This window comes from Castanea sativa, chromosome 9 (genome assembly GCF_040712315.1).
Source record: "Castanea sativa cultivar Marrone di Chiusa Pesio chromosome 9, ASM4071231v1".
Classification (NCBI taxonomy): domain Eukaryota; kingdom Viridiplantae; phylum Streptophyta; class Magnoliopsida; order Fagales; family Fagaceae; genus Castanea; species Castanea sativa.
Window position 1 is genome coordinate 15,487,130 of NC_134021.1, and position 26,297 is coordinate 15,513,426.

Below are 26,297 nucleotides of genomic sequence, written 5' to 3' on the forward strand. Positions count from 1 at the left end.
CGATGCAAAGTTTTTTGGAGCTTTATAGTTTGTACACACTATTTTTGCTTTTTTATCATTTTTTTTTTTAATTTCTTTATTTTTGAATTTCTTTGTTTTGTAGTCAATGGAATAGTCATTTTTTATTGAGCCGTTGTTTTTAATTTGTGATGTCCTATGTGATTCTTGCTTTTGTCTTTTTCGTGTGCTCGTTGATTTCTAGCTTTCTCTGTGTTGTAACTTAATGGACAAGTGCAACTTTTTGAAAACTTGGAAGGAAGTGTTTGATATAATATTGCACAGCTGAGTAGCACAAAGGGGATGTAGCTCAGATGGTAGAGCGCTCGCTTAGCATGCGAGAGGTATGGGGATCGATACCCCACTTCTCCATCTGGTTATCTTTTTTTTCTTTTTCATTTGTTTTTAACTACTTTTTTTTTTTTTTTCATTGATTAGCCTTTGGGTACCTTTCTTTCTTGGGCAATGGTGCATGAATTCTACTTGTGTTTCTTGGGCACGTACCACAGATCATCAAAATCAGACAAGTAAGTCTGATGCCACAAAATTTTCTATAATTTTGCCACAATTTTGTTACCTAACGACTCGTGAGTGGTTACATCATTGACTTATTATTTTATTTCCACTACCCACGAGTCACCACATAGCAAAGCTGTGACAAAATTGTAAAAAATTTTATGGCGCTAAACACACTCAAATCAGACTTGAGCTAGATAGATCATGTCATCTCATTGGCTTGGCATGGTTCCATGCTAACAGCTTTTTATTCTGTTTTTTTATTAAATAAAATTTTATTAGAAAGCAAAAGGCCTTAAATCGGAATTAGAAAAATCTATCCCCTCGAACCGAGCTGACATCACTGCGATGTGCCACATCCAAATCTTGACAACAAAATTTTGGATGCAAGAGATATTACCCCAAAGGTCCAAACTCATAGTAAAACTAGACAACTAACTCAAAATATTCACCTTCTAAAAAATAAAATAAAAAAACCTCAAAATATTCAAAATATATTGATCTATTTTGAGAATAGAAGGATCAAATTGACTTTAAAAAATTTTAAGGACCAAATTGAAACTTTGTAAATTGTCCAAGGACCCAAGTATAGTTTACTTGAGCCAACTACTCCATTATTGTCAAATAATTCATTATATTTTAATACTAATAAATTACTATGATTTTAAAATGGATCAGTTAATGGATGATTTAGGATATTTTTTAGTAAACAATTTTTTGAAAGTTTTGATACTAAATTTAAAATAAAAAAAAAGTCAAAAAATCGTTTTTTTCTTTTCAAAAAAAAAATTATAAATATTTTATAAATAAATGCCCTTAGGATCGTCTAACAAAATCCATTTAAGATTCCAATTTAGTTAGCTTTAAAACTGTTGTTAACTTGAATGCCTAGCAATCATCATTTACTAAAAAGAAATATTATGTCCATAATATTTTTACAACAAATTATAAGAAAAAAAAATTATTATATCTATAAATGGAAAAATATACCCTATATAAGATATATACACCCTCTCTAAAGTAGAAATAGACCTAGGATTTCAAGCTACAAGGGACCAGAGTATAAGCAAAAAAAAAAAAAATTATTATTCCAAATAGGCATCTATATAGTATTAACAAATTATAAATACACAAAATCATTTGTTCTTAATACATTAAGATGCAATTATGTACCCAAAAAAAAAAAACACACACACACATACAAAATATTTTTTTTTTTAATACTAACCTGAGGATTTTTTTTTTTTTTAAAGTTAAAGCATTCACAGTAATGGTACTAAAAGATTTAACTTTTAACACATTAAAAAGCAATTTTATTTATTTTATCTATTTTACCACCTCACTTTACAATTTATTTAACATCAAATGTTTTATTTTTTTTATCACTTTATTTTAAATAATATAAACTACTCATTAAAATTTAAAAAAAAAAAGACAATTTGAGCATTTTAATTGAAAGAAGAGAGATAATCTTAATAAAATATTGTATTTTGTTTTTAACAACTTACTACAGTCAATTGATATTTATATCAGTTTACTATAGTTACAAAAAATCTTGCTTTAGCTTCTCCAATAACACATATTTTTAAAAATGTTTTTGTTAAGAACACTAGCATTGAGGTCTAAAAACCTCTCAGTTGCTATTTTACCACCTAGACCCTTAAAAACATATTACATCCAGAGGAGAGTATCTTCAAATTTATACCATCTGTCAGTAGTAAGGTTATATATGCAACCCCTACTGTTCATGGGTTGTAAAAATAAAACTAATATTTTAATGGAGTGAAAGAAGAAGAAAGAAAAAGAGGGAAGAGAGAATCAACATGTGAAGCCATGTCAGAAGTATTAGAGAAGTTTTGCTTTGAGTCCAGCCAAAAAATTAGTGCAGAAAAATCTAGCATATACTTCTTATCTAATGTAAGTGAAAATGTGAAAGTGGAAGTGTGTGAGAAATTGGGCATCTAGGCAAACCGAAACATTGGGAAATACATTGGCTTTCCTTTAAGCCATAGAGGAGCAAGTAGAAGGCAGTGCAATACAATTTCATCGCTAAAAGAGTAATGAATAAGCTAGTGGATTAGAAGGCGAGGTTCTTGATCTTTGTTGGACGGGCTGTCCTAACTAAGTCTATCATGTCTGTCATTCCAAACCACATGATGTAAGAGGTGGCACTTTCAGTCCATGTGTGCAATAGATTGGATAATATAAACAGGGAATTTTTTATAGGGGTCCACGAGTGGAAAGAAAAAAATGCATCTTGTTGGCTGGAACAAAATTGTTAAGCCCAGAGAAGATAAGGGACTTGGGATACATGCAGCCATAGATAAAAATATAGCTCTACTCGCTAAATTGAATTGGAGGATGTACCAAGACCAAGATGCACCATGGGCTAAGATAATTCTGAAAAAATATTGCTCCACCTTAAGAGTAAGATCTAGGGACCCAAATAAACTCCCTTCATCCCCTAATTGGAAGGCCATTAAAGTGGGCTTCCCCACCTTCTCAAAATGAGTTTGTTGGGGAGTTGGAAATGGTTTAAGGGTTAGGGTTTGGTCGGAAAGCTAAATAAAAGGTGAATCATTAAGGGAAATCATTGAAGGACCTTTAAGCCAGGAAGATTACATGCTAACTGTGGATGATATTTGTGGGGAATATGGCTGGAAATGAGAATCCATATCCTTTAATCTTCCAAAAATCATCAAGGATAAAATCAAAGCAGTTTTAATCCAAAACTATAGCCATAGGAAGGACACCATTATGTGGAAGCATACAAAAGATGGGGAGTTCTCAACTAACTCAGCTTATCTGCTAGCTATCAAGGGAGAAAGCCCAACCACCCCCCCCCCCTTCAAGGGACAATGGATATGGAAGCTTGACATTTTACCAAAGATTGCTACATTCCTATGGCTATGCCTTCATAATAGCATTCTTGTAAGAGATGTGCTGGCTACAAGGGGCATCATGTGATAAAAGTCTGCCCTATATGTAAATCTCAAGACGAAACCATTGTACATCTCCTCAAAGATTGTGAGCTGGCCCGTGACTGTTGGAGAAAGCTTGAGGTTCGCCTATTTTTTCGAAAATCTAGAAGATTGGCTACAAACAAATTGCTTAAGTGCTGTTGGGCATAAAACTGTCACCTTATAGAGCACACTATTCTTGTTTACCATATGGTCTCTTTGGAAGAACAGAAATAAGATTGTCTTTGACATGGGCGGAGCTGTTATTGGACTAGGGGGGGCAATGGCCCTCCCTAATTTTTTTTATAAAAATATTATTATATTAATAGGTACTAAGTTTAACAATTTTGTTCAATAAAATTACACTTTGCCCCCCTTAATAATGCCATTAATTCTTTTTGAAAGTAATCTTATAGCCAAAAACGTTTTTACAATATTTATACAAACTATTAAGGTAGCAAATTCTTATTAGTTCGTACACTTGCATAACTTTTTATATATCAATAACCACTTATCACATTAGCAATTTGTAAAAATTTTGTAGTTTTAGCATTTTTCAACTTTTAAAGGACATAAAAAATTAATAGATTAAATCTAAAACAAAATATAAAAACTCAAAAAAATTAGCTCAACAATAAAAATTACCAATATAATAAAACTAAAAAAATTAAGTCCAATCAATATATTTTACCCAGAACAAACTACTTGGCCATTTAAAAAATTTTTAACAAAAATCCTTAGTAGTAAAAAAATAGACTCAAGGGTTGGAGCCACCGCACACAGCTAGCAGCAAAGTTGCCCCCCCTAACTCCAAGTTCTGGCTCCGTCCCTGGTCTTTGATAACGCCATCCCTAATCCCACTCTCCATAAAATATGCCTGAACCAAACCCTTGAATATTCCATCCGTGTGAGCAAAGCCAAGCTCACAGCCCCAAAAGTTGCTATTCCGGTTAGATGGATTAAACCACTAGAGGGTTGGTATAAACTCAACACTAATGGTGTGTCTTTGGGGAACCCAGGGAATGCCGGGGATGGGGGTATCATTAGAGACAACCAAGGGAATTTGGTTAGGGGCTATTCGAGATCAATTGGTTTTACTGCTAGCATTATTGCTAAGCTATGGGCATTGAGAGATGGGCTAAGTTTAGCCATCTAGTTGGGATTACATTAGTTAGAAGTTGAACTTGATGCCAAGGTGATTGTGGACTTGATTAGCTCTAATAATAATCCTAACACAGCTTATTCTCCTCTCCTATCTGATTGCAGGTCTCTTCTAGCCTGTATTCCTCAAGCCAGGGTGGCTTACGTGTTTAGGGAAGCTAACAAATGCGTCAACTTATTGGCAAAGAAGGGTTGCTCTGAGTGGGAAGACTTTGTTTGTTTGTTATTTATTTATTTATTATTATTATCCCCTTTCTGCTGATTTTGCCTCCTTACTAGCTATGGATATTAATGGTTTGTATTATTGTAGACTTGTAAGTTGTAACTGCCAATATGGCTTCTGTACTTGGTTAGTTTATGTAAATAATATTTCCTTTTAACCCAAAAAAAAAAGAAAAGAAGAGAAAATCGATTTGTTTATATTATTTGTTAGTATAGTTTATACTATTTTAATGAGTTAAATTTAAAAATAGAAACTAAAATATTATATGAGTTGTAAAATAATATGGTAAAATAGATAAGATAAGTTTTGAGGATGTATAATATATACTTTTTTTTTTTAATCTCTGAATGCTAATACCTTAATTTTTTTAGTTAGATAGTTACTAATTGGGCTAAACTTATTAGAGAGAAAGGAGCCTAAGATTTTTTAAGACAGAAACCACCACAAAAATGAAAAATATAGTAAATAACCTTGGGCCTATTGGGTCTATCCTATTTGAAGTACTACGAGTGCTAGATAAGGCCAGCTTCACAAATATGCAAAAAACCCCATCACCACTGTTGGGTAATGTCTTGATTTGTAGCTATTTTTATCCCCTTTCTTTGATGAGAATAAATTCAATAAAAACGGGGTATAAATCCTTTGATTTACACCACTTGATAACATCTCAAAAAAAAAAAAAAAACTATCTCATGTCATCATCACTAAAAGATTAAAAATTTAGCAAATAGATCTAAATAATCAAAGTATCTAACAAAATCGAACCCACCCTTCTCTTTTACTAGAACTTAAATTCAAGATTCCTAGTAGCAAGAACTTGCTAACAATCATAATTAGAATGTTGGTATTACTTGATTATAACACACGCCCATAGAATGAACAAATATCGTGCTTAAAATTTTGACCATTTAAAGGATAACATAAAAAAGAAAAAAAAAAAACCAAAGCTTGAAAATTTAGCCTAGGCCAAACCCAGCGGCTCCAACAGATTTTTTAGTCGGCTTTGATGGAGGCCTGGTATTTAGGGTACTTTTAGTTTGCTGTGTCTAATATTTTATTGTTCCATTAGGTATTAGAGAGTGTTATTGTGTGAGATTAATTCTAATATTTTATTTACACAAATCTAATGTGGCACAAAATTAGCGGAAAGTAGCCTTTTACACCCATACTTATTAAATTTTCAGTCTTCTTTTCTTTGATATAAATACTACCATTTTAGCGTTAAAATATTAACCAACCTAAACTTGCGTGCCAACTTTATCCTATCATCCACAAATCAATTCAACGCCATCACTATCACACTTAAAATAATATTACTACTATATTTGTACATTTCTTTCATTTCTTCCACCTCTGCTGCTAGTTCTTTTTGTTTTTTTGGGTTTCAGAAACCTAATCTTATCGCAGCTCTCCACGATGACAGTTTTCTCTTCCACAAAGCAAGGTTTGTTCTCAATTTGAAGCCTTTGGTTGAACTCATTAATGATCAATTTTTGATGTAACTGCATCTTAATTGCCTTATTTTTTTTTTCTTTTCGATTTGATCAATTTAGTCTGATGAATGGTTTAATTTCAATGATTTGCAGATGATCGTGACCAAAATCCAAGGACCTCTTATTTTAATTCACCACCGTTGGATATCTCTGTTGCGTTCCCACAAGCAACTCCAGCTTCCATTTTCCCTCCTTGCAGTAAGATTGATAAATTTAATTTTTAGCTTTTGTGATTTTCGCGGTTACTTTCACAAGGTCTCACTCCTGATATAACTTTTATGGGAAATGTTAACGTCTCCTTTTTTGTGTTTCATGACAAAAAAATTTCCAAAAGAAATAAAAAAAATTGCCAAAATGCCAAAAAGCTGAAAAAGTTACCAAAAAATTATCCAAAAGTGTGTTGTTAACGGGCACCGTTAACACAACCCAACTTTTATTATCTACTAATCGTAACTCACTTTCACGTGGTCCCACTACTAACTCAACGAGTCGCGTTAACAGTTGTGAAAAATTATGTGTCTGCGGACTTATTGCTTGTGATTTCTATATGTATGTATGTTTGCTGTTTACTATTAGTTTTCGGAATCAAAATTAGTGAAGATGCGATTTGCATTTTGTGTTGTAGCTCGGTTAAGTGATTATATGAGGAGTCTGATAAGGTGCATTTTGAACCAAGTGGAGAGAAAATGGAAGATGGATTTGATATTTTCTCCTGTTTGGTAGAGTAGAAAAGTGGGATGGAAAGAAAAAAGTGAGGGGTGATTAATTTATATCCTGAACCAATATTATTAATCTTTTGAAATGGGAGAGAAATGTCTTATCTAGGTAATTTGAGATTCTTATGTTTCTAGTTTAGTTAAAAACAATTCAATACAAGGATATAATTCGAATTTAAGACAAGATGCTTTGTTTTCACTTCACTTTTCTATCCCTTTTACCAATCGAAGTTGAGTGTCTTTTGCTAGTTTATCATTCTACATGTGCCACAGGCTTCACCAACAATCTCTTGGTCTTGTCTGTTCTAACGTAGATTGTTGCGATTTCTCTTCCTTTTTTCAAATAAGAGATTGTTCAGGAATTTATACCGCAACTATTTCTATTCACATTTCGTAGTTGTCAAAGTCATCATCTTATATTTTTCCTTCTCTTTCATTGTTCTGTTTGTTGTTTCCCCAATTATAAGATTTGGTGCATATGATAGTTTATTTCCTATAACTGGTAACGTATGTTTTGTACTTTGAGTATTTCCCCTGTAGTTGCCTTGGCATGTTGCACTATATGAGAGTAACCAAAATTTTCTTTGGTGGGTCACTTTCTTATCTTTGTCTCATGGTATATAAAATTTACAGAGTCAGACTATTATCAACTTGATGATCTATTGAGTCCTGAGGAGCAGACTGTGAGGAAGAAAGTAAGAGAGTGTATGGAAAAAGAAATAGCCCCAATAATGACAGAGGTATATTTTTATCACATTACTCTTATCATTATTTTTATTTTCAGAAGATGGAAACTATAGTTTGTGAATACAATGGTAAAATTCTGGAATGGTATTTAGGCATTGGAAAAGTGATGCTTTGTCTTTGAAGACGATAGATGTTCAAATGCAAATAAATAGTTATACTTTTTTTTCTTTCCAGTATTGGGAGAAGGCCAAGTTTCCCTTTCATGTTATTCCAAAACTTGGTGCCTTGCGTATTGCTGGTGGCACAATCAAGGTATATGCATTTTTTTTTCCTTTCCCTTTTGAGCTGTTAGATGTGGTGAATGGGATGTTTAGCCAGTTCTGATTCTCAGGGTTATGGGTGTCCTGGTCACTCCATTACTGGAAGCGCTGTTGCTGCAGCAGAAGTTGCTAGAGTTGATGCAAGCTGCTCTACTTTCATACTGGTGCATTCATCTCTGGCAATGCTTACTATTGGTGAGATCTCCATATTACCTTTCAATTGTCTTGACCTGATAAAAGTAGTGGAAGAGTTTTATTTATTTTAATTTTTTAATTAAGAAAAACAAGATGCTGTTAACAAATCTTAATATTACTTGTCTGGACTGCCAATTATAGCATTGTGTGGATCGGAGGCACAGAAACAAAAATATCTACCTTCTTTGGCAGAGTTAAAAACTGTAGCGTGTTGGGTAAGAAGCCCTTGGCATTGTATTACCATATGGGATTCCAAAAACATGTTTAATATGAGTTTCTGTCAAACTTTAGTTACTGAAATATGTTATTTCCACATCTTAAGGCTTTGACCGAGCCTGAATATGGAAGTGATGCTAGTGGATTGAAAACGATAGCAACAAAGGTTCTTGCACTCAACTTCTTTTCTATTTATTTATCTATAGCAAATAAAACCAGTTTTCATACATACATTCATATCTGGAACTTTATGTTTTTGCTGTTGTATTGGGATGATCAGGTGGAAGGAGGTTGGATACTTGAGGGCCAAAAGCGCTGGATTGGAAACAGTACCTTTGCAGATTTGTTGGTTATTTTTGCAAGGAACACCACAACAAATCAGATAAATGGGTAGGTGATCTGCTCTATGATATGCAGGATGCTTTACCCTAGCATTGACATGCTGGAAATTTACGGGATGGAAACCTATTCAAACATATGTGTGGGTCCTTAAAAGAGCCTAATTGGTCTCTATATTGTATAGTGCTCCTTTCCTCTTTCTTTTGTTCTACTTACAAACATATCTTTTATATTTCCCTGTGAAACTTGTCATGCGTTGTATAGTGCTACTTTCCTCTTTACATTGTTCTCTATTGTTCATAGAGACAAAAGGACTTATGTACAAATTTATATGCTTGTTCCTTGTAGTTTGTTGGTAAACATGCACTTATGCCCTGGCCCTCTATTGAGGTTTTGGATGGCTGTCATGTTGGACACGGTATATCCATGCCTGTGGATTTTCTGTTATTTATCATCCTCTTTTCTACCCATGTCAGACCTATTATAACATCCATTCTTCTTTTTAAAAATTCTCCCTTGATAACTAGATGAACATCAAATTAACATTCACAAAGCAGTTCATGTGATATCTAAACATAATTTGCACCAAGTGATGCCTCAATATATACTCATTAGAGCGTAAGGATCAATCCTTTCATCTGAGAAAAGCAGAGACCAACAACCCACAAAAGTTAGTATTGGAGACCCTATATGAAAGTAAAAATTAGATTAAAGTACACTTTTGTTTTCATTTTGGCCCTTGAAATTTCAAAATTTTCATTTTAGCTCTTCAGGTTTGATTCCCTATTCAATGCTGTCTATTTCTGTTAGAAATATGACTGTCCATAATATGCTTTTCTGTACAACAATATAATTCTTACATTCCACAGGATTTTAGACTTTAGAGTTAGTATTTTATGAAATAGTTAGATATGAAGGGAGCTTAATGAGTTAATGGTTAGATTAGTAACGAAAATGGACTGCATACTCAATATGTAAACCAAATCAAACATGAAGGGCCAAAATTAATATTTTGAAACGTAAAGGACCAAAATGAAAACAGCCCCAAACTTTAAGGGCCAAAGCAAACCTTGAAACCTTCATCAATTGCCCATCATTGCTCAATTAGATGATCTTTTGTAGGATTCCCTGCATTGCTGGCGGATTGTCATCCTAAACTTGTACATTTAAGTGGTACAATTTTACTGGCTTTTGTTTGAAAAGGCAGATAGTTGGTTTTCTGTATTGGCATCCTCTTCATGTGTGATATTTCTGCTTTCTGTTTCAGATTTATTGTAAAGAAGGATGCGCCTGGATTAACAGTATCAAAGATAGAAAATAAAATTGGCCTACGGATTGTTCAAAATGGAGATATTCTCTTAAAGAAAGTTTTTATTCCTGACGAGGACAGGATACCTGGTGTCGATTCTTTTCAGGATACAAACAAGGTATGGGTGTGATGAGTTGTCTTAAATGTTGCTTGTCCTTAATCATTTGTATACTTCCTGCTGTGTATGGGTTTTTTTTTTTTGGCTGACTATCATCTATAAGTGGGCAGAATGGCATCTTCGGTTGTGATAATACACCATTTATTGTGCGAAGAAAACCCAATGACTATCATATATCATGTATCATCTACTTTGGTCAGATTTTATCTTTTTTACATGTCAGTATTGGAAACATGGTAACATTATACTTATAAAAAAAGAAAAAAAAATGGTAATAATATAGAGGTAGTACCCAATACACAAAGCTCCCACTTTTGCCTGGTTTGGGAGAGGTGATTGGTAGGTAGCCTTACCCCTAATATCATATCAACACAAAATGATTGCTTTTAATATCTTTTTCTTGTGTGAACAACTTTCTTAGTCCTTGTGCAGAGTAATCTAATGAAAAAATCAATACCTTATTCCTTTGAAAACAACACATAGTATGTGCTATATATAGAACTTCAACTTTAGTCTTGTAGGTTCTGCAATAGTTTGGTTTTTTTCTTTTCAGCCAGATGAGAGAGAGAGAGAGAGAGAGAGAGTTTGAACACCTTGGGTTTCAAGCCATTAGACTTGAGTGCACCAAAACAGAATGCTAGCCACCATTGTGCAAACACGCCACTTTTATGTGTTCTTATGACCTCATGGCATTACTAACGTGTTCATTGCTCACCATCTGGAATGTCGGGGCATCAACTTCAACCAAATCAATCAGTAGTAGTTCATTCAAGCATACACACATGAAATTGCAGAGTCCCAGCAAGAGAGAGCGATCAAAATGTGTTTGTTGTGTCCATAAAGCATTTATTCCTTCAAATATATGATGCTGCCAATGGTAGTCTTTTTTAGAAATACCTGCAGTGCTTTTGTACATGAGTTTTCTGCATATACTTTGCTGGTTTTCAATTTCTTTTTCCGTGTAGTTCCATGATTTATAGTATTCATGTGTGTTCCTGTTTTTTCATGTTGCTTATATGCAATTGCTGCCTCAAAAAAGATTCTTGCAGTTTCACGTGTTATGGTTGCCTGGCAACCAATTGGCATATCAATGGGCATCTATGATATGTGTCACAGGTACCAGAGTAAATTCTGTTCTTCTGCACTGTGCTATTTCATTTTAAGCTTTTGGAAGTAACGTGATTATATTTCCAATTGATTTAAAGATATCTGAAGGAGAGGAAACAGTTTGGAGCACCGCTAGCAGCTTTCCAAATCAATCAACTGAAACTTGTTCAGATGCTCGGTAATGTTCAAGCAATGATTCTTGTTGGTTGGCGACTTTGCAAGTTGTATGAGCATGGTAAAATGACTCCAGGTCAAGCAAGCTTGGGAAAGGTACAATTAGAAATCTTTAAATTTGTGATAGGTGCTGTAAGTTCCTTGTGCTGACATTTTTTTTCCCCATAATTCTTCAGTCATGGATCACCTTGAAGGCAAGAGAAACTGCCGCAATTGGGCGGGAGTTACTTGGTGGTAATGGAATTTTGGCTGATTTTCTAGTTGCAAAGGTATTAATGCTGTAATTTTATAAGAAAAAGTTTAAATTAACAATTGCGAAGGGTTGGTTTGTGAAGGGTCTAAATTAGAATGTGATTTTATGAGACATAATCCAAGTGAGAGATCACTTGAAGCACAATTATTAATTGAACTTGCTAGCTATCGGATGCCCAACAATAGATAGAACCATTGCTTATTTACATGACTAGATAGATAAATGGAATCTGATAGGATTAAGATTTTAGACATGCAATTGATGGGCTGACGAAAAAGTCTAGGGACACACACTTTGCCACAACTTACACGTGTTAAGTGGTGATTGGATTACTTTTCACCTCATGTGTAAGGGATGTAATTCAATCACAAGTTGACATATGTGCAAATTGTGACAAAAGTTGTGGCAAAGTTTGCAGTCATAGAAGAATTGAGACTGTTTCTTTTGAGAAAATTGAGCTGCGATAACCCACCCCCATACAGTTATTTACCTATTTCTCCTTTTTCAATTTTGGGTGTTTCATTTCAGGCATTCTGCGATTTGGAGCCGATCTACACATATGAAGGCACCTATGACATCAACAGCTTGGTAACAGGTAGGGAAGTCACTGGCATTGCTAGCTTCAAGCCAGCTGTATCGAGCCGAAGAAGCCGTCTCTAGAAATGTATACTTTCTTCCTCAACCCTCTGGTTGGAAACTTATTATCCCTTCTCTTATTGTGTTAGCTGTGCTGCTTGAGGCAATGTTTCCAATGAGAAAAAGTCTTGATGCCCATAATAATTGAATAATGTATACAAATGGTGTATAGAATATGTTGATGGAAATGAAATAAAATGCAAAATTTTCTTTTGGCTTTCTTAAATCTACTGGAGTAATAGTAGACATTACTAGACAACTAAAGTTACTATATCAGTCTCAATGACCCATACCAGGATTAAGGGTGCTCCCATAATCAAGGATTCAATTTACCTCTTGAAGTTGCTCAGGTCAGTGGTCCCTTTTTAGTTTTTAGAGGTCACCATGTTATACTCATAAAAGTACCAAGGAGACGCAGCAAGTATATTCTAGATCCACTCAACCCTAATGGCTTGTTTGGATGTTTAAAAAAGGAGGGGGAGTAGAGTAAAGGGAATGAGAGTAATTCAATTACCTTGTTTGGAAGTTTTTTAAGGAATGAGGGAATGGAGTTTGTAGGGGTTTCAACTACTTCTAACCCCTCATTTTTAATTCCCCCAAATTGGAGAGATTTGGAGGGAGAGTAGAGTAGATAAATTATTAACTAAATGAATTCTTCAATTTACCTTTGTTAAATTAACAAAATTACAAACCAAAAAATTAACATAGACCCTTTTGATCAATTTTCAGAATCCAAGAATAGGAACTTAAACAATCCAATGGAACAGAGTAAAATTCACAAATCTAGTACACCTATCTCCCGTTTGCTTGCTGAGAAAACAGATAAAGCCAAAAAAAAAAAATCTCATCTATCTGAAGTTGACGGAAATTAATATCACCTACTTTGAATAGAAACAAACCAATCAGATCACCTTTTTTTTTTTTTTTTTGAGATAAAAGATAGGTATTGTATTAATAATATCAAACGGTATATAAGCTAAGGATACCCTGTTTTAACATATATAGAACAGGGGAAGGGAAAAACTTTTTTTTTTTGGCATAAGAAAGGCAATACTATAAAAACTTAAAGCAGAGTTTACAAACCAAACACTTCAAAAAACATAGCTACAAACTAGCCACTACAAGATGAACAACTCGAGAAGGGAAAAACAATGATTACAAGGACAATATGGTCATCAAATCACCTACTTTGAAAGAGTAAAAATTACATATAGAGTACAATTATATCACTGTTTGGCTGCTGAGAAAACAGAGATAGTAAAATATAAATGAAATCTTACGAAAATCAAAGCGGAGCTTCTTTATGCACATGCACATGCACATACACATACACATACGAAGTTTTCTTTTTTCTTATTTTAATTATTATCAATTAAGGATGGTTTTTTAGTATAATAAAAAAGCAGAAAAAATATTTAATCATAGATCAATGTTGATTATTTAATTCACATCAGAAAAAAAAATTATCAAAAAAATTATTACATGCTATAGTCATAATTATTTAATCTAACAAATTAATCATAGACCAATGTTGCAAGTCCATTTTCAAATAGAGGTAAATTTGACTATTTAAATTATTTCCTCTCCTTTCCATCCTAGTTTTAACTCTTTTCCATCATAATTTTTAAAACGTCCAAACAAGAGTAAGGGCTAATTACTCCTTTTTCCTTTACTAATTTTAAAAACATCCAAACAAGGTAGAGTATATCCATTCTCCTCTACTCTCCTCCCTCTCTAAACTTCCAAACAGGCTATAAGGGATTGGTTTAGTGGCTTTCCGGCCTCGTGTAATCTAAGTTTTTGGATTTAAGTTTCCTAGCTAAGGCTTTGGGAGTGGTCCAAGGGATTCTTTATTCCTCCTTGTAATTAATCAGTGTAAGAATAATATATTGAGACATTACTCAGGTACTAAAAGAGTTCTGGACACCCATGTGTAGAAAAAGAACGCAAAAAGAAATGTTCTAGAAACGTTCGGTGTACTAATTAATTTTTTGACAGCATCTTTAACTACAAGCATAATTTGGTAGAACAGAACTTGTCCTCTGATGTCTTAGGTTTAGCTGCTGCTGTTTCTTGGTAGTATAGGTACCTACTTGAGTACTGTCACATTTTAGGATAAAGCTTCGTTCCTTAGTTGTATTTAGATTCTAAATTAAATCCAGTCATGTGGTATTAAAATTTGGAAATTGTAATACAAAAAGAAGTGCATTGACCAATAAACTAATGAGTCATATGGTTGTAATGCAGAACTAATAAGCCGCATTAGTTCTCATAAAAAGAAAAATAAGCCACATTAGTTTTGCTTAAAAAAACAATATTTAGCAACTCTGTTGGACTTTGTTTCGGATGTCATTTTCATACATCTGATGGGAGGATGCTAAAAAGTCTTTTTTTTTTTTTTTGGTTGCCCACAGTGTATCCTCAAAGCTTTCAACCAGAGACTAATCACTGTTCGCGACGGGTGAGCCCATAACGGGGTAAATCGCTGGCCCAGGGAGTTTGTTTCAAAGTGCTGTTGCCGGGACTTGAACTAGGGAGCTCCTAGTCAAACCCCAGACAGCCACTTTGAGACCAAGTGCTCAACCACTTGGCCAACTCCACTGGGTTGATGCTAAAAAGTCTTGTAACTCACTTGTAAAAGAAAAAAAAAAAGATGCTAAAAAGTCTTGTAAGTCAGTATATTACATGGTCTCTTTCATGACGAGTGAATTCTTCTCTCACATATTACGCATTCTAACAATGGAATTCTTCTCCCACTCATTATAACAATTAAATTATATTTTAAAAAAATGGTCACAAGACTCAACACTATTTTTAGTGATACATTTAAATATCTTTTTTTTTTTTTCTCATCCTTCATAATAACTATTTATACTTAAAGTTTTTACTTACTTTTTGTGTTATTCTTATATTTAAATTAGAAAATTATAATTTCGCGCTCCGGATATACAATAATACACAATAATGTCTGCACTTTCATATTCGGTATTTACATTTTTCAAGAATACTCCGTATACACAATGTTTGCACAAGGTATTCACATTTTTCAAGAATACTCTGTATGCACAATGTCTCACTTTCAGATAAGGTATTCAAAGATAAATTATTCACATTTTTCAAGATTATTCACGCTTAACACATGATGTGAATGAAGAGTGCGCAAAAGAGGGTAAGACAACCAACTACCAAAGCCCAAAGCCCAAAGCCCAAAGTCTAGTGTGCGTTTGGAATGAGCTTAATTTTTTAACATATTTTAATTTTTAGTTTATTTTTGTTATTATTTATAAGTCTTATTGTACCTTTTTATATTATTTATGGATCTCACTGTACTATTAGCTTATTTTTTAACATTTTTTCTACACTTTTAGTAAAAAAATTTCAGTTTCAACTAAATAAGCTGTTCTAAATAGACACTTGGTATCTATGAAAGAAATTTGAACTTAGTGTCCATTTACCATAGATTATTTTTTGCCAACTTATTTTACTATTTAGCTTATTTTTGCTGCTATTCGTAAGTCTTACTGCACTTTTTGGTGTTATTCATGGATCACACTATACTATTTCAACTAACTTTTATCTTAATCTATAGTACTTTCAGCATAAAATTTTTAGTTTCAACAAAATAAATGGATTCCAAACGGAACCTTAAAATATAGAAACCTTCACACACCAACTCACAAATCTGCAGCCTCATGCCAATGAGTTTCTTTCTTATCTGCCATCAAATTAATACACTTGCATGGTAGAAAATAACAGATTGTCTTTCCAAATCCCAAATAACATTGATCCTAGAGTCCTATATGATTTAAGCTTCATTGTCTTCTTCTTCCTTTCTTTTTATTTATTTCTTTAACCATAGTGGATAAAGCATATGGTTGTCTTAGATGATAGATCACCGTTGATTGACAAAAATGCAGCGCCAACCAGACCACCATAGATCATAGAACTCCACTGTCAACATTTATCAATAATATCAAATACTACCTAGCTAGCTAGTACCTTCACTCATCGGAAGTAATGCTAAAAACACATAATTTAGCATAATTTTGTGTCACAATTCGTCACGTAGCAAGTTCTGATTGATAAAAGTATGACGGTAGGTTACACTTTTACCAACTACAACTTGCCACGTAGTGTTGTGACACAAAATTGTGCCAAATTATGTGTTACCAGCGTTAATCAATTTAAAACCTACCATTCATCCCCACTTGATTTTGTCTTTCACCTTCTTGTCTCTGCAATCCCCAGCTCCTGATCTTTAGCTGAAGCTGAGCCGCCCCAGCAAAAAACCTCACCTTCTGAGCTGGCCTCAGTATCTCCACCACTTTCACCGCCGTCCTCATCCTCAACGAATCAGCATTGGCCACCACACTCTCCAATGCCACTCTCAACGTAGCCATAGCCGTTTCCTCTTCACTGGCTTCACCGGCCACTAACCTCCCGCTACGTCTCGCGGCCTCCAACATTGTTGGACCCGCCACGCTTTCATGAACCTTCGCTAGCTCATCTTTAAGTGCACGTTCCTCCAACTTGGTCTCCTCCATCAACCTATTCATTCTCTGTGTTTGGTCTTCGGACATGTCAAGCACCGAGTTGGTGACGATTCTGAAGACCATTCCGGGCTTAAACCCAGCTATCCAGAGGAAGGTTCGCTCCAACGAGGTTAGCCATGTGGGAGAGAAAGCAAGGAAGACATCCCTTTGAGCTATTCTTGACTTGGCTTCGAAGTATTCTTGGTAATGGGCGAGCATACGTGAACATAGTTCTTTGATGTCCTCGTCTTGCATGTCATGGCAGTGTTGCTGAGCTGAGAGAAGCTCATCAAGGTAGTGTTCTTGGCGGACCATCCAGCCTTCCAGGAAGGTTCTCAATGAATCAGCATTATTGGTTTGTGTACCTGTGGCTGATCTATCAGGCATAGCTAGTGAAAGAAAGAGTGAGTGAGTGATATTGTGAAAGACAAGCAGCAATGCAATGTGTGTGTGTATATATATATATATATATATGAGTTGGTTATGAGAATGTGAGGGGAAAAGATTTTTATTTTTATTTTTTTCTTACCAAGTAAGTATTGTGTGTAATACTTCGAGAGCAAGGTTGGTGCTTGATTTTTAATGGGATTGGAGGAATGGACAGAGAGAGATTGTGAGGAAAAAATAGAAACCAAACTCCTCGAGAGTAGAGACGTGTGGACAGGTCAGTTTAGCAAAGCCATGATAAGAGGGTTTTAAATTTGGAGTCGGTAGGGAAGAATGCAAAGAGAGGATGAACGGTGTTTCACACAGTCTCTAAGACCACCGACAGAGAGAGAGAGAGAGAGAGAGATATCTCATATCTGAGAGAGTTTTAAGGAGACTCGGTGCAATTTGTCGCCAAGTGGAAAAGACATCGTGAAGATAATAATAAAAAAAGAAAAAAGAAAAAAAAAAAGAGAGCAAGATTTTTATGGGATACAAATGAGAATTCTGGAAATGGTCATTAAAGGAAAGGAGTTAAGGAATGTGGTGTGTGCATTTCTAGGAAGGCATGGCTGAAGTACTTATTTGGGTTTGGCTGCTCTCCTTCCTAGTCAATTGGTTGACTGGGTGACACGTATTACATTGCCCAGATGGAGATGGACAAGAAAGCCATGTCATCACTTCTACTTTAACTTACCAATAGGAGAGAGAGAGAAAGAGAGGGCTTTTAGAAAGTTTGGCAGGATTCTGGGCTATGAATGGTGGGTGAAGGGGCTAAAATTGTAAGTCAAGTCAAATAAGGTTGGCCCAATTAGGAGAAGTGAGAGTATGAGTAGGTTGAGGGACATGCGTCTCCAATGGATTTGAGCTAAGAGTGGCAGCAGCGCTGTTAATGGAGACTATGTTTGTGTGTGGCGAAATGGTCTCAGCCTGCAAATCAAATGGTCTACTAGTGGTTTAATGGTCGTTGGTCACCAAGGTGATGACTTTAGAACGAGACGCAACCGATTGGGAGAAGGTATATCGTGTATCCATGCAATTTATTGAAAGAACATGTCTATCAATCAAGAACGCATTGTCCATTTTGATATATGTACAATTTCTCTCCTAATATATAGGTCTTACATGATTATTAATAGATTGAAAATAATAGTTATTTTATGCATCTTTTCTCTCACAAGGTAAGGGCTTCACTCATATGTTGTAATAATCAATATATATATTACATGGAGCAACACATTTGACGTGTATACATCAAATCATAAGATATATATTTTTATGATAGATAGATAATGGAGGTGGAAGATGCAGTTCAAATCAAGAGACCATAAAAAATATCATTAATGTTGGGCTATCATTTACAAACATGAGACAATTTTTTAAGCGTGTTTGAAAGTACTACTATTTTGTTAAAAGATTTCTCAAAAAAAAAAAAAATTGTTAAAAGTTTATTGGTTGAAAATGTGTATATATAAAAGGTTAAAAAAAATTATATATAAATAAAAAAAAGATGTTAGTAAATTATTTTTAAAATTTTATTTATAGAAAATTAGAAAAACAATTAACTGATTTGACAATTTTTTTAAATTTTTCATAATAATTTTTTCTAGAAACGGCACACGTTAATCATTTTCATAAAATAAAAAAAATCTGTTGCCAACGGGACAGGCGGACAGCACAGCAGAAACATAAAATGCAACGGAAAAAATATGATGAAAGATCAAATGGATAAGACAGAGAAGTAGGTTTGATTGAACTTGTTGGGTGGCGGTTATGGAAATTGAAAAGAGTCCTTACATACAAACACAGCTGTAAAAATTGGCCATACTGGATTGGGAAAGCAGGAAGGTGGAACAGGTATTCGGTGCAGAAATGTTGGCAAGTGTTGATGATGTATTAGATTTTTGGTGGGCAATACGATGCATGTGTCTCCCTTTCACGTGGTTGATAAGACTTCAGACTTAAGACTTAAGAGTTATTCTAGATCTGACAAGGCTACCGTGCCACTTATTATAGCAGCCACCAGCTTCTTTAAAAATCCCTATTTTTTTTATGTGCTTTGCCATTGCGTAACTTTTGTTGCTACTCCTTGGCTTTTACCAACAAAACAAAAATCAAATTTCTCACGTAATAAAAAAAATTATAAATTTGGTTGTCCATTTTGTAGCTTCACCTGCATTTTATTGTAGATTTTAATTACTTCGATTAGTAAAATTTTTTATAGTTAAATAAAATATTTTAAAAATTAATTGATATTATAGTCTAATAATAAAGAATATTAGAAGTAGACACTATAAATTAAATTCAAAAAAAAAAAAAAACCCACTTAATATTTCTAACAAAAATCAAATTAGTTGGGAGATGGACTACTGAAATAATGCATGAGTCAAGACAAATCCAAATCACATATATACACTAACCGCAAAATAATAATAATTATATAATATGTGAGCATTCGCACGTGTGAATATTAATTTTCTAATACTAAAAAAAGTATTTTTGTTGAATAATATTAAAAGAGTTTTGACCCATAAATATATGATACTATATATAAATTATCAACTTTGATATTATATATGCACATTCCAACATTTTTTAAGAAACTTATAATCATTATTGAGTATACAAAGCTGTATAGTTTTTTATACAAGCATAAAAAAATATAATAAAATAAAGAACTTAGCAACTTTCATCAAAGTTATGAGTTTCATATAATAAATTTCATCAATTATTATTTTCATGCGAATGTTTTTGTCAAATTCATAATGTTAAAATTGAAGTTGCAATGAGCTGTGTGTTATTATTTTTATTTTATAATATATATATATATATATATATTTCTCAATAAAATCTTGAGAATAGAATTTTAAAAAAGTGCATATAGCATTCTTATAACTAAAAATTTAGTTGATCAATACTTTTGTTTTGGGGGGAGAAAACTCTTATTTTTTGGGTACAACCTTTAGAAAAATTATAAAATATGCATATACAATTAAAAATAAATAAAAATTGAGGGGATGTTCATGGCTCTGCCATTAATAGGGGAGTTGTCCCTATTTTTAATTGATTTTCCTTATTTTGAATCTAATCGGTATATTTGTTCTTGTCAAAAAGAAAAATAGTTGTGATTTGTAATGCATTTTTTTTTCAAAATAAATAAATATGCATAATGCCAAGAGTCTTGTAATTAAATTGGTACTTTTGAGTGTTTTCAACAAAAACATTCAAAAGTTTAATTGTTTAAATTCCTCCCTTCCCACTATCGAATTATCATTTTAAGAAAAAAATCATGTAGATTTTCATTGATTGTACAAACAAATTTAAGAAAATTATGTACAGCCTGACTATTTTTTTTTTTCAAAAGAGTGAAAAAAATAATAATAGAGTCAGAATTGAGCAGCCTTAACTTGTGCTTCATTAAATAATAATAATAATAATTTAATGCAGCTTGACGCATTCTTAAATAATAATAATAATAATTTAGGAGTTAGGACACTCAAAATCCTTGGAGCGTTCCCAACCCCTTAGCTTTTAATATTCAAGGCTGGCTTAATAGGTGATGCAATTGATGTAATTGCCTAAGGCCCCCAAATAAAAGAATGTCTCAACTTGTAAAAAAAAATTATATAAAATATATTTATCTAAATATTCTAATTAAAAAAATTTAAGTACTTTTATTGGTCAATAAAATGTATTAAAAAGACCTGATTGTATCCAAATATGAAGAAAATTAAAAAGGAAAAAAACAAAAATAGTCAAACTTCAACTAACAAAATTAAATTTAGGCTAGACAATACGTTTTCTGCACAGTTGCGCACTGCACAGTAGCACAGGCTGCACAGTTGCATAGCCCAGTAGCCCACAGTCACAAGAAAATACATTTTTTTACTTTATCAATTATTATAAATTATCATACCAATTAATAATTTGATATGTATCATATCAACTCATTTGTATTATAGTGACACTAATTTATTGAACCATGTAATAAATTAATTTTTATTTGTAAAAGAAAGATTAAGTGGATTAGTTATATTAAAATTAAAATTAACAAAATCTTATTTAAGGTCTACTATGTTATAAGAAAGATTAAGTGAATTAGCTATATTATCAATTGAAAAAGAAATGTTAAAGGAATTTAAATACAAAAACTTAATTATCTCAAAAAGCAAGAAAAATAGATTTTAAATAAAAAAAATTAATATATATTATTTGATTAATATTTAAATATAAAAAAGACCCCACTAATTGACTAAGGCTTCCAAAGTTATTGAGCCGCCCTATTAATGTTGCTCACTCTATCCTGTTTTATTTTATTTTATTTTGTTTTGGATGAACGACTATATCATGTTGCTCAGATGAACTAAAAAATATCATGTTGCTCAACTAGTCAAAACAACACTTGGATTTTGTTGTCTACAATTATGTATAGAAAAATGACAATTGATAATCACTCAGGACATCATAGATAAAAAAAAACTAAAATTAAAATATGATCACTCATAGAACAGAAGCTAAGATTTCAAATCATATCTTAACCAAGGACAGTCTGGGGTACGAGTAGTGATTTGAGATCATAAAGGCAAGGTAACGGCAGCTTTAAGTTAGAAAATCCATCAACCGTTGGGACCTTTGGAGATTGAAGCTAAAGCCTTGGAGGTTAGGGTTTTATTTGCTTGGGATGTTGGTATAAGAGATGTGATTTTTGAATGTGACTCTAAGAATGTGTCTGATACTCTGTTGGGGTTATGCTCTCCACATATGAGCATTTCTAATATACTAATTGAGGCATCTCAAAAATTTCACGATTTTAGATTAGTTCAAGTGTCCCATGTAAGGCGACAAGGTAATAGGCCGACACATATTTTGGCAAAACACGCCAAAGATATAGTCAATAATGATAATTTTGTAACTTGGATAGAGGAAAATCTATTGCTGATTGAGTCAGTCATTACTCATGATATACTGAATTTATCTTCTTCTTAATAAAGTTATAAGTTTTTTATTAAAAAAAAAAAAAAAAAATTCAAATCCTATCTTTTGAAAAAACAATATGCAAAATACCAAATGGGAAATAATCCTAGGACCTCGTACAGTACCCTTCAAACTAGAACACAAATTACGATTTTTTTTTGGACACTGAGTAAAATAGTAAACAGATCAATCCAAAAGTTCTGTTCAGGGGTTCAAAATAATACAAAGATTAAGGAGAAAAGGAATAAAAACATGAGCCAAGAAAACTAAATTAAACTGGACAAACCAACAATAAGATGTAATTATAATCAAAGGGGGACAATGCCCTTGCATACCGTAAGCCTATCAAACCTACTGCAGCAGTCAACTCTGCGAAAGAATAGAATCAATAATAACTAATAAGTATCTCTCAGAACTGCAGGAATTTTGTTCTTAATTCATACTGAAATACAATGAAATCATTTAAGAGTTTAGGAAGCAAGAAAAGGGGGAAAGTCACCTAATAACTTTCATCTTTGATTTCTTGAAACCATATATCTTTCAAAAATAAAACAAATTTGGTAGTATATATAATATATATACCCATCTCTGTCTTCCTCAGCAGCATGCAATCTTATCAGTGATGGGCACCAGAAATCCCCACCCCACCACAAACCCCCAGTCCCCTGGTATTCTATAAAAATTCTAGCAAATAAGAAACTAGGTCATTGGTAAAATAGTGAACATCACAACATCTCAATCTTCATAAGGTCTTCCAAAACTGGATTCAAGGCAATAATAAAGAGGAAACTGGTAAATCTCCAACCACATATCCTTGCAATAGGATTCAACTAAATGGTTTCAAGTAGATGCATCATAATAGCTATGATTAGTTGTATCATAATCCACTTAGTTAGAAGCTTCTCTATCCAAGTCTTTCACGCATGCCAAGATTAATAATGTCTTCCATTCAAACTAATGCTGTTATAGGAAAAAACAGATCAATAATGTTTCACTTTCCCCCTTCCATTCAAACTAATAATGTTATTGGAAAAAATAGTTCAATTTTCTTCAATACCCCTAACTTATTATCATAACATTTACCAATTAACATAACAAATGCCTAAACAAACCTAGCACATAGCATAACTCCAAGATGATAATATCTAGAGGAGACTCAGATTACGCATAACATGATAAGTTCAATATTACAATTTTCAAAATAGAACTCCTCCCAGCATCATAATGCAAATCAAATAAGCAAGCAATTCAAAGGCATAATCTGATTTAACTAAATATGACAATATTCCATAACACACGATAAAGTACCCTACTAACTTCATGTAATCCACTTGCTTGCAGCAATTGTAGCGATCACCACACAACTAACCAAATCTCAAAAACAATACCAAGCTCAATATACCAGTAGAATCTAAGCAAAAGTAATTAGCATGTAAGATTGATATGTGCACAGATAACAACAGAGAATCCTAAATTAATAGATATGAGAAAAGTGAGAGTAATGTAATTGAAGTGGGAATCATATTAGAGAAGGAGACGGACTTTTTCTTTCGGCCTCAAACAATAGCTCTTTATGAGGGTTTACAATGATTACAGAATAAAAAGGGCTTACTAGAAAAGTGTTGGTCTTTGAGTCAACTACAGAGCATAGTACATTGTTAGCAACTTCTGGAACCAAAATTTCCAAACTAGACTTCTCTGCAAGAGCCATTCCATTATGCCTCATCCCCAAGGAAAGAAATCGTTACTCCATCTTATATTTATTGATTTTATTTACAGTAACGATCAGCCTTCTTCTTGACACGGTCATCAAGAGCGTCCTCAATAGACTTGGTTTTGGCCTTTGGATCGTAACTGAACTTCTTGGCCTCAACTGGGAAGAGCTGCTCATACTTCATGCGCTTGGCAGCATCAATCGTGTATTCTACTCCTCCTGTCTGTCCAGATTCATCGCCACCTGCAACCACTGCATCCTCAATCCCTGCCTCCATGTCTAAAATAGGTTCATCGTTCGTGGGGTCCTTATCCTTGTTCTTCTTCTTTTTCTTCTGTTTCTTCTTATCAATGGATTTGCTGCGAGTGGCGAGACTTCCCCCTTTGAAGGTCAATCTCCCTCCTTTTGCTTTCTCATATGGGTCCGACATTTTAAAACTGCACCCCAACACAACGAATCAAAATCTTCAACTTTCAATACCACACCACACCACACCACACCACAAAGAGAGTTGAACTTTATTCATCGAAAATAAACAATGAATCAGAAGCTTCAATTTTCAGAAGCCATATCATATTATTCAAGGAAACAAAATTTTCCTTAAACCTCCCCCCTAAAAAAAAAAGACCAAACTACAATTTTGGTCCTGTACATATGTCACGATTTCAATTTTATCCTATAATTTTCAAGGTTTGGCTTCTGTCTAGTGCTCTTGACATGACACAGACACAACATAAGTCCAAAAAATGACCACATTTCGGTCTTGTATCCCGCCCCGTACACTAGAACACTAGACGGACTTTGCCCTAACTTTCAAAATCATAGTTCCTTAACTATTACTGGTGTCAATTTTGTCCGTCAACTTTCAAAATCAGGTCAATTTTATTCGAAAAATTGACCTGGTTTTGAAAGTTGAGGACGAAATTGACACAAATAAATAGCCGATAGATATAATTGCCACAATAAAATGTATAGGGACGAAATTGAAAACTGTAGTTGGGTGTGTGTGTGTGTGTGTGTATAGGATTGCATCAGGGTCACATTAATCAATCTGAAAACGAAACAGTGAATTTCAGCAATGATTATGCTTAGGTCAATTACAACACAAAACAACTCAATTCCAGTTTGGTAAAGTAAATTTATTGGAAAAAACTAAAATTGAAACAAATCCCTAAATTTTTCAATACCCAATTTGTAAAACCTAATCCATGTTTAGTAGCTGAGAGAAATTGTATAGGAAAGAAAAAATTACAGGAATAATTATAAGGGAAAAAGAAATATTGAGCCCAAAATTTTGTAAACCCTAAAAGGAATAAATAGAAAAATGAGTGAGGCCTGGGATAGAGGAAAATTGAACTCCATAGAGAGACCGATCGAAGAGAGAGAGAGAGAGAGATTACCTGACTGTGTGAGAGAGTCTGAGTAGTTAGACTGTGGAGAAAGAGAACCTTGAGAGAAAGGCAGAGAGAGAGAATGAGCGAATTTTTTTTTAAATGTTTCCATCCAGTATAGATTATTCGGTCCGTTTAGGACAAGAGGGGGGGATAGATGTGATGGGAATGGGTCCCCAAGTCTTATACAAGAGGCCCAGCGGGCCGAGTTGTGAGCCAGCCCATTAAGGGACTTGGGGGAAAAAGAGAAAGATAAAAGCAGAGAAAAGATGGGAATCTCATCCTAATCTGGATTATTAATGGAGTCTATCACTGTTTTTGCATTGCCTTCAAAGTTCAAACTATGCTACCAGTGCATCCTTGGTGTGGTGGTCATTTTCTAAGTATAAGTGCTTATAGGGTGTGGGGAGTAAGGGTCGGTGTTCAAGTTTTTAGGAGGGAGCTTCACACATATATATACTTAGATTAGGGTAGAGTAAACATTCTATTTTGTATAAAAAAAAAAAAAGGTTCAAACTAAGCTAACTTTTACAACAGTTGTGAAATGCAGTAGTGATTTCCAAAAGAGCAGCTTCTGAGTTACATGGGATTCTACCAGTGTAGAGAAAAAAACAAAACACTGATTGGTTTTTGGTGTTGATAGGAATTAAATTATAAATTTCTTATTCAATCCAAGAGACTTTACTGGTTGAATTAATTGAAACCCACTATATGCTTTTATTAAGTACTATAAAACTTAACTTTATATGATTATCGTCATGCCTTAAAGATGGTGTGGCCACTCTCAAGTCATTTTGATATTCAGTACTTAAAAAAGATCAAATAGTAGACATGTTGATC

The 26,297-nt window shown here is 33.6% G+C and overlaps 3 protein-coding genes and 1 non-coding gene across 4 annotated transcripts; 2 read left to right on the plus strand and 2 right to left on the minus strand.

Annotated features, from left to right (window-relative positions):
- The first annotated feature begins 296 nt into the window (after positions 1 to 296).
- On the plus strand, positions 297 to 369 carry TRNAA-AGC (transfer RNA alanine (anticodon AGC)). Its single transcript has one exon. It is a non-coding gene; the product is annotated as a tRNA-Ala (tRNA).
- A 5,653-nt stretch (positions 370 to 6,022) lies between these two features.
- Positions 6,023 to 12,646, plus strand: LOC142610342 (acyl-coenzyme A oxidase 4, peroxisomal). Its single transcript, XM_075782148.1, has 13 exons — positions 6,023 to 6,301; positions 6,444 to 6,548; positions 7,700 to 7,806; positions 7,988 to 8,065; positions 8,145 to 8,268; positions 8,410 to 8,483; positions 8,591 to 8,650; positions 8,765 to 8,874; positions 10,091 to 10,250; positions 11,290 to 11,366; positions 11,456 to 11,627; positions 11,708 to 11,800; positions 12,313 to 12,646. Exons 1-13 carry the CDS (start codon positions 6,274 to 6,276, stop codon positions 12,442 to 12,444), a joined length of 1,320 nt encoding a protein of 439 aa, XP_075638263.1. The 5' UTR covers positions 6,023 to 6,273; the 3' UTR covers positions 12,445 to 12,646.
- Positions 12,647 to 16,184: 3,538 nt separating this feature from the next.
- Positions 16,185 to 17,496, minus strand: LOC142608612 (protein ZW2-like). The gene is made up of 2 exons (XM_075780307.1): positions 17,482 to 17,496; positions 16,185 to 17,341 (listed from the first exon to the last, which is right to left on the minus strand). The coding sequence occupies exon 2, from the start codon at positions 17,337 to 17,339 to the stop codon at positions 16,605 to 16,607; it is 735 nt and encodes a 244-aa protein (XP_075636422.1). The 5' UTR covers positions 17,340 to 17,341; positions 17,482 to 17,496; the 3' UTR covers positions 16,185 to 16,604.
- Positions 17,497 to 23,854: 6,358 nt separating this feature from the next.
- On the minus strand, positions 23,855 to 25,597 carry LOC142609477 (uncharacterized). The gene is made up of 2 exons (XM_075781070.1): positions 25,467 to 25,597; positions 23,855 to 24,503 (listed from the first exon to the last, which is right to left on the minus strand). The coding sequence occupies exon 2, from the start codon at positions 24,494 to 24,496 to the stop codon at positions 24,122 to 24,124; it is 375 nt and encodes a 124-aa protein (XP_075637185.1). The 5' UTR covers positions 24,497 to 24,503; positions 25,467 to 25,597; the 3' UTR covers positions 23,855 to 24,121.
- Between the last annotated feature and the right edge of the window lie 700 nt (positions 25,598 to 26,297).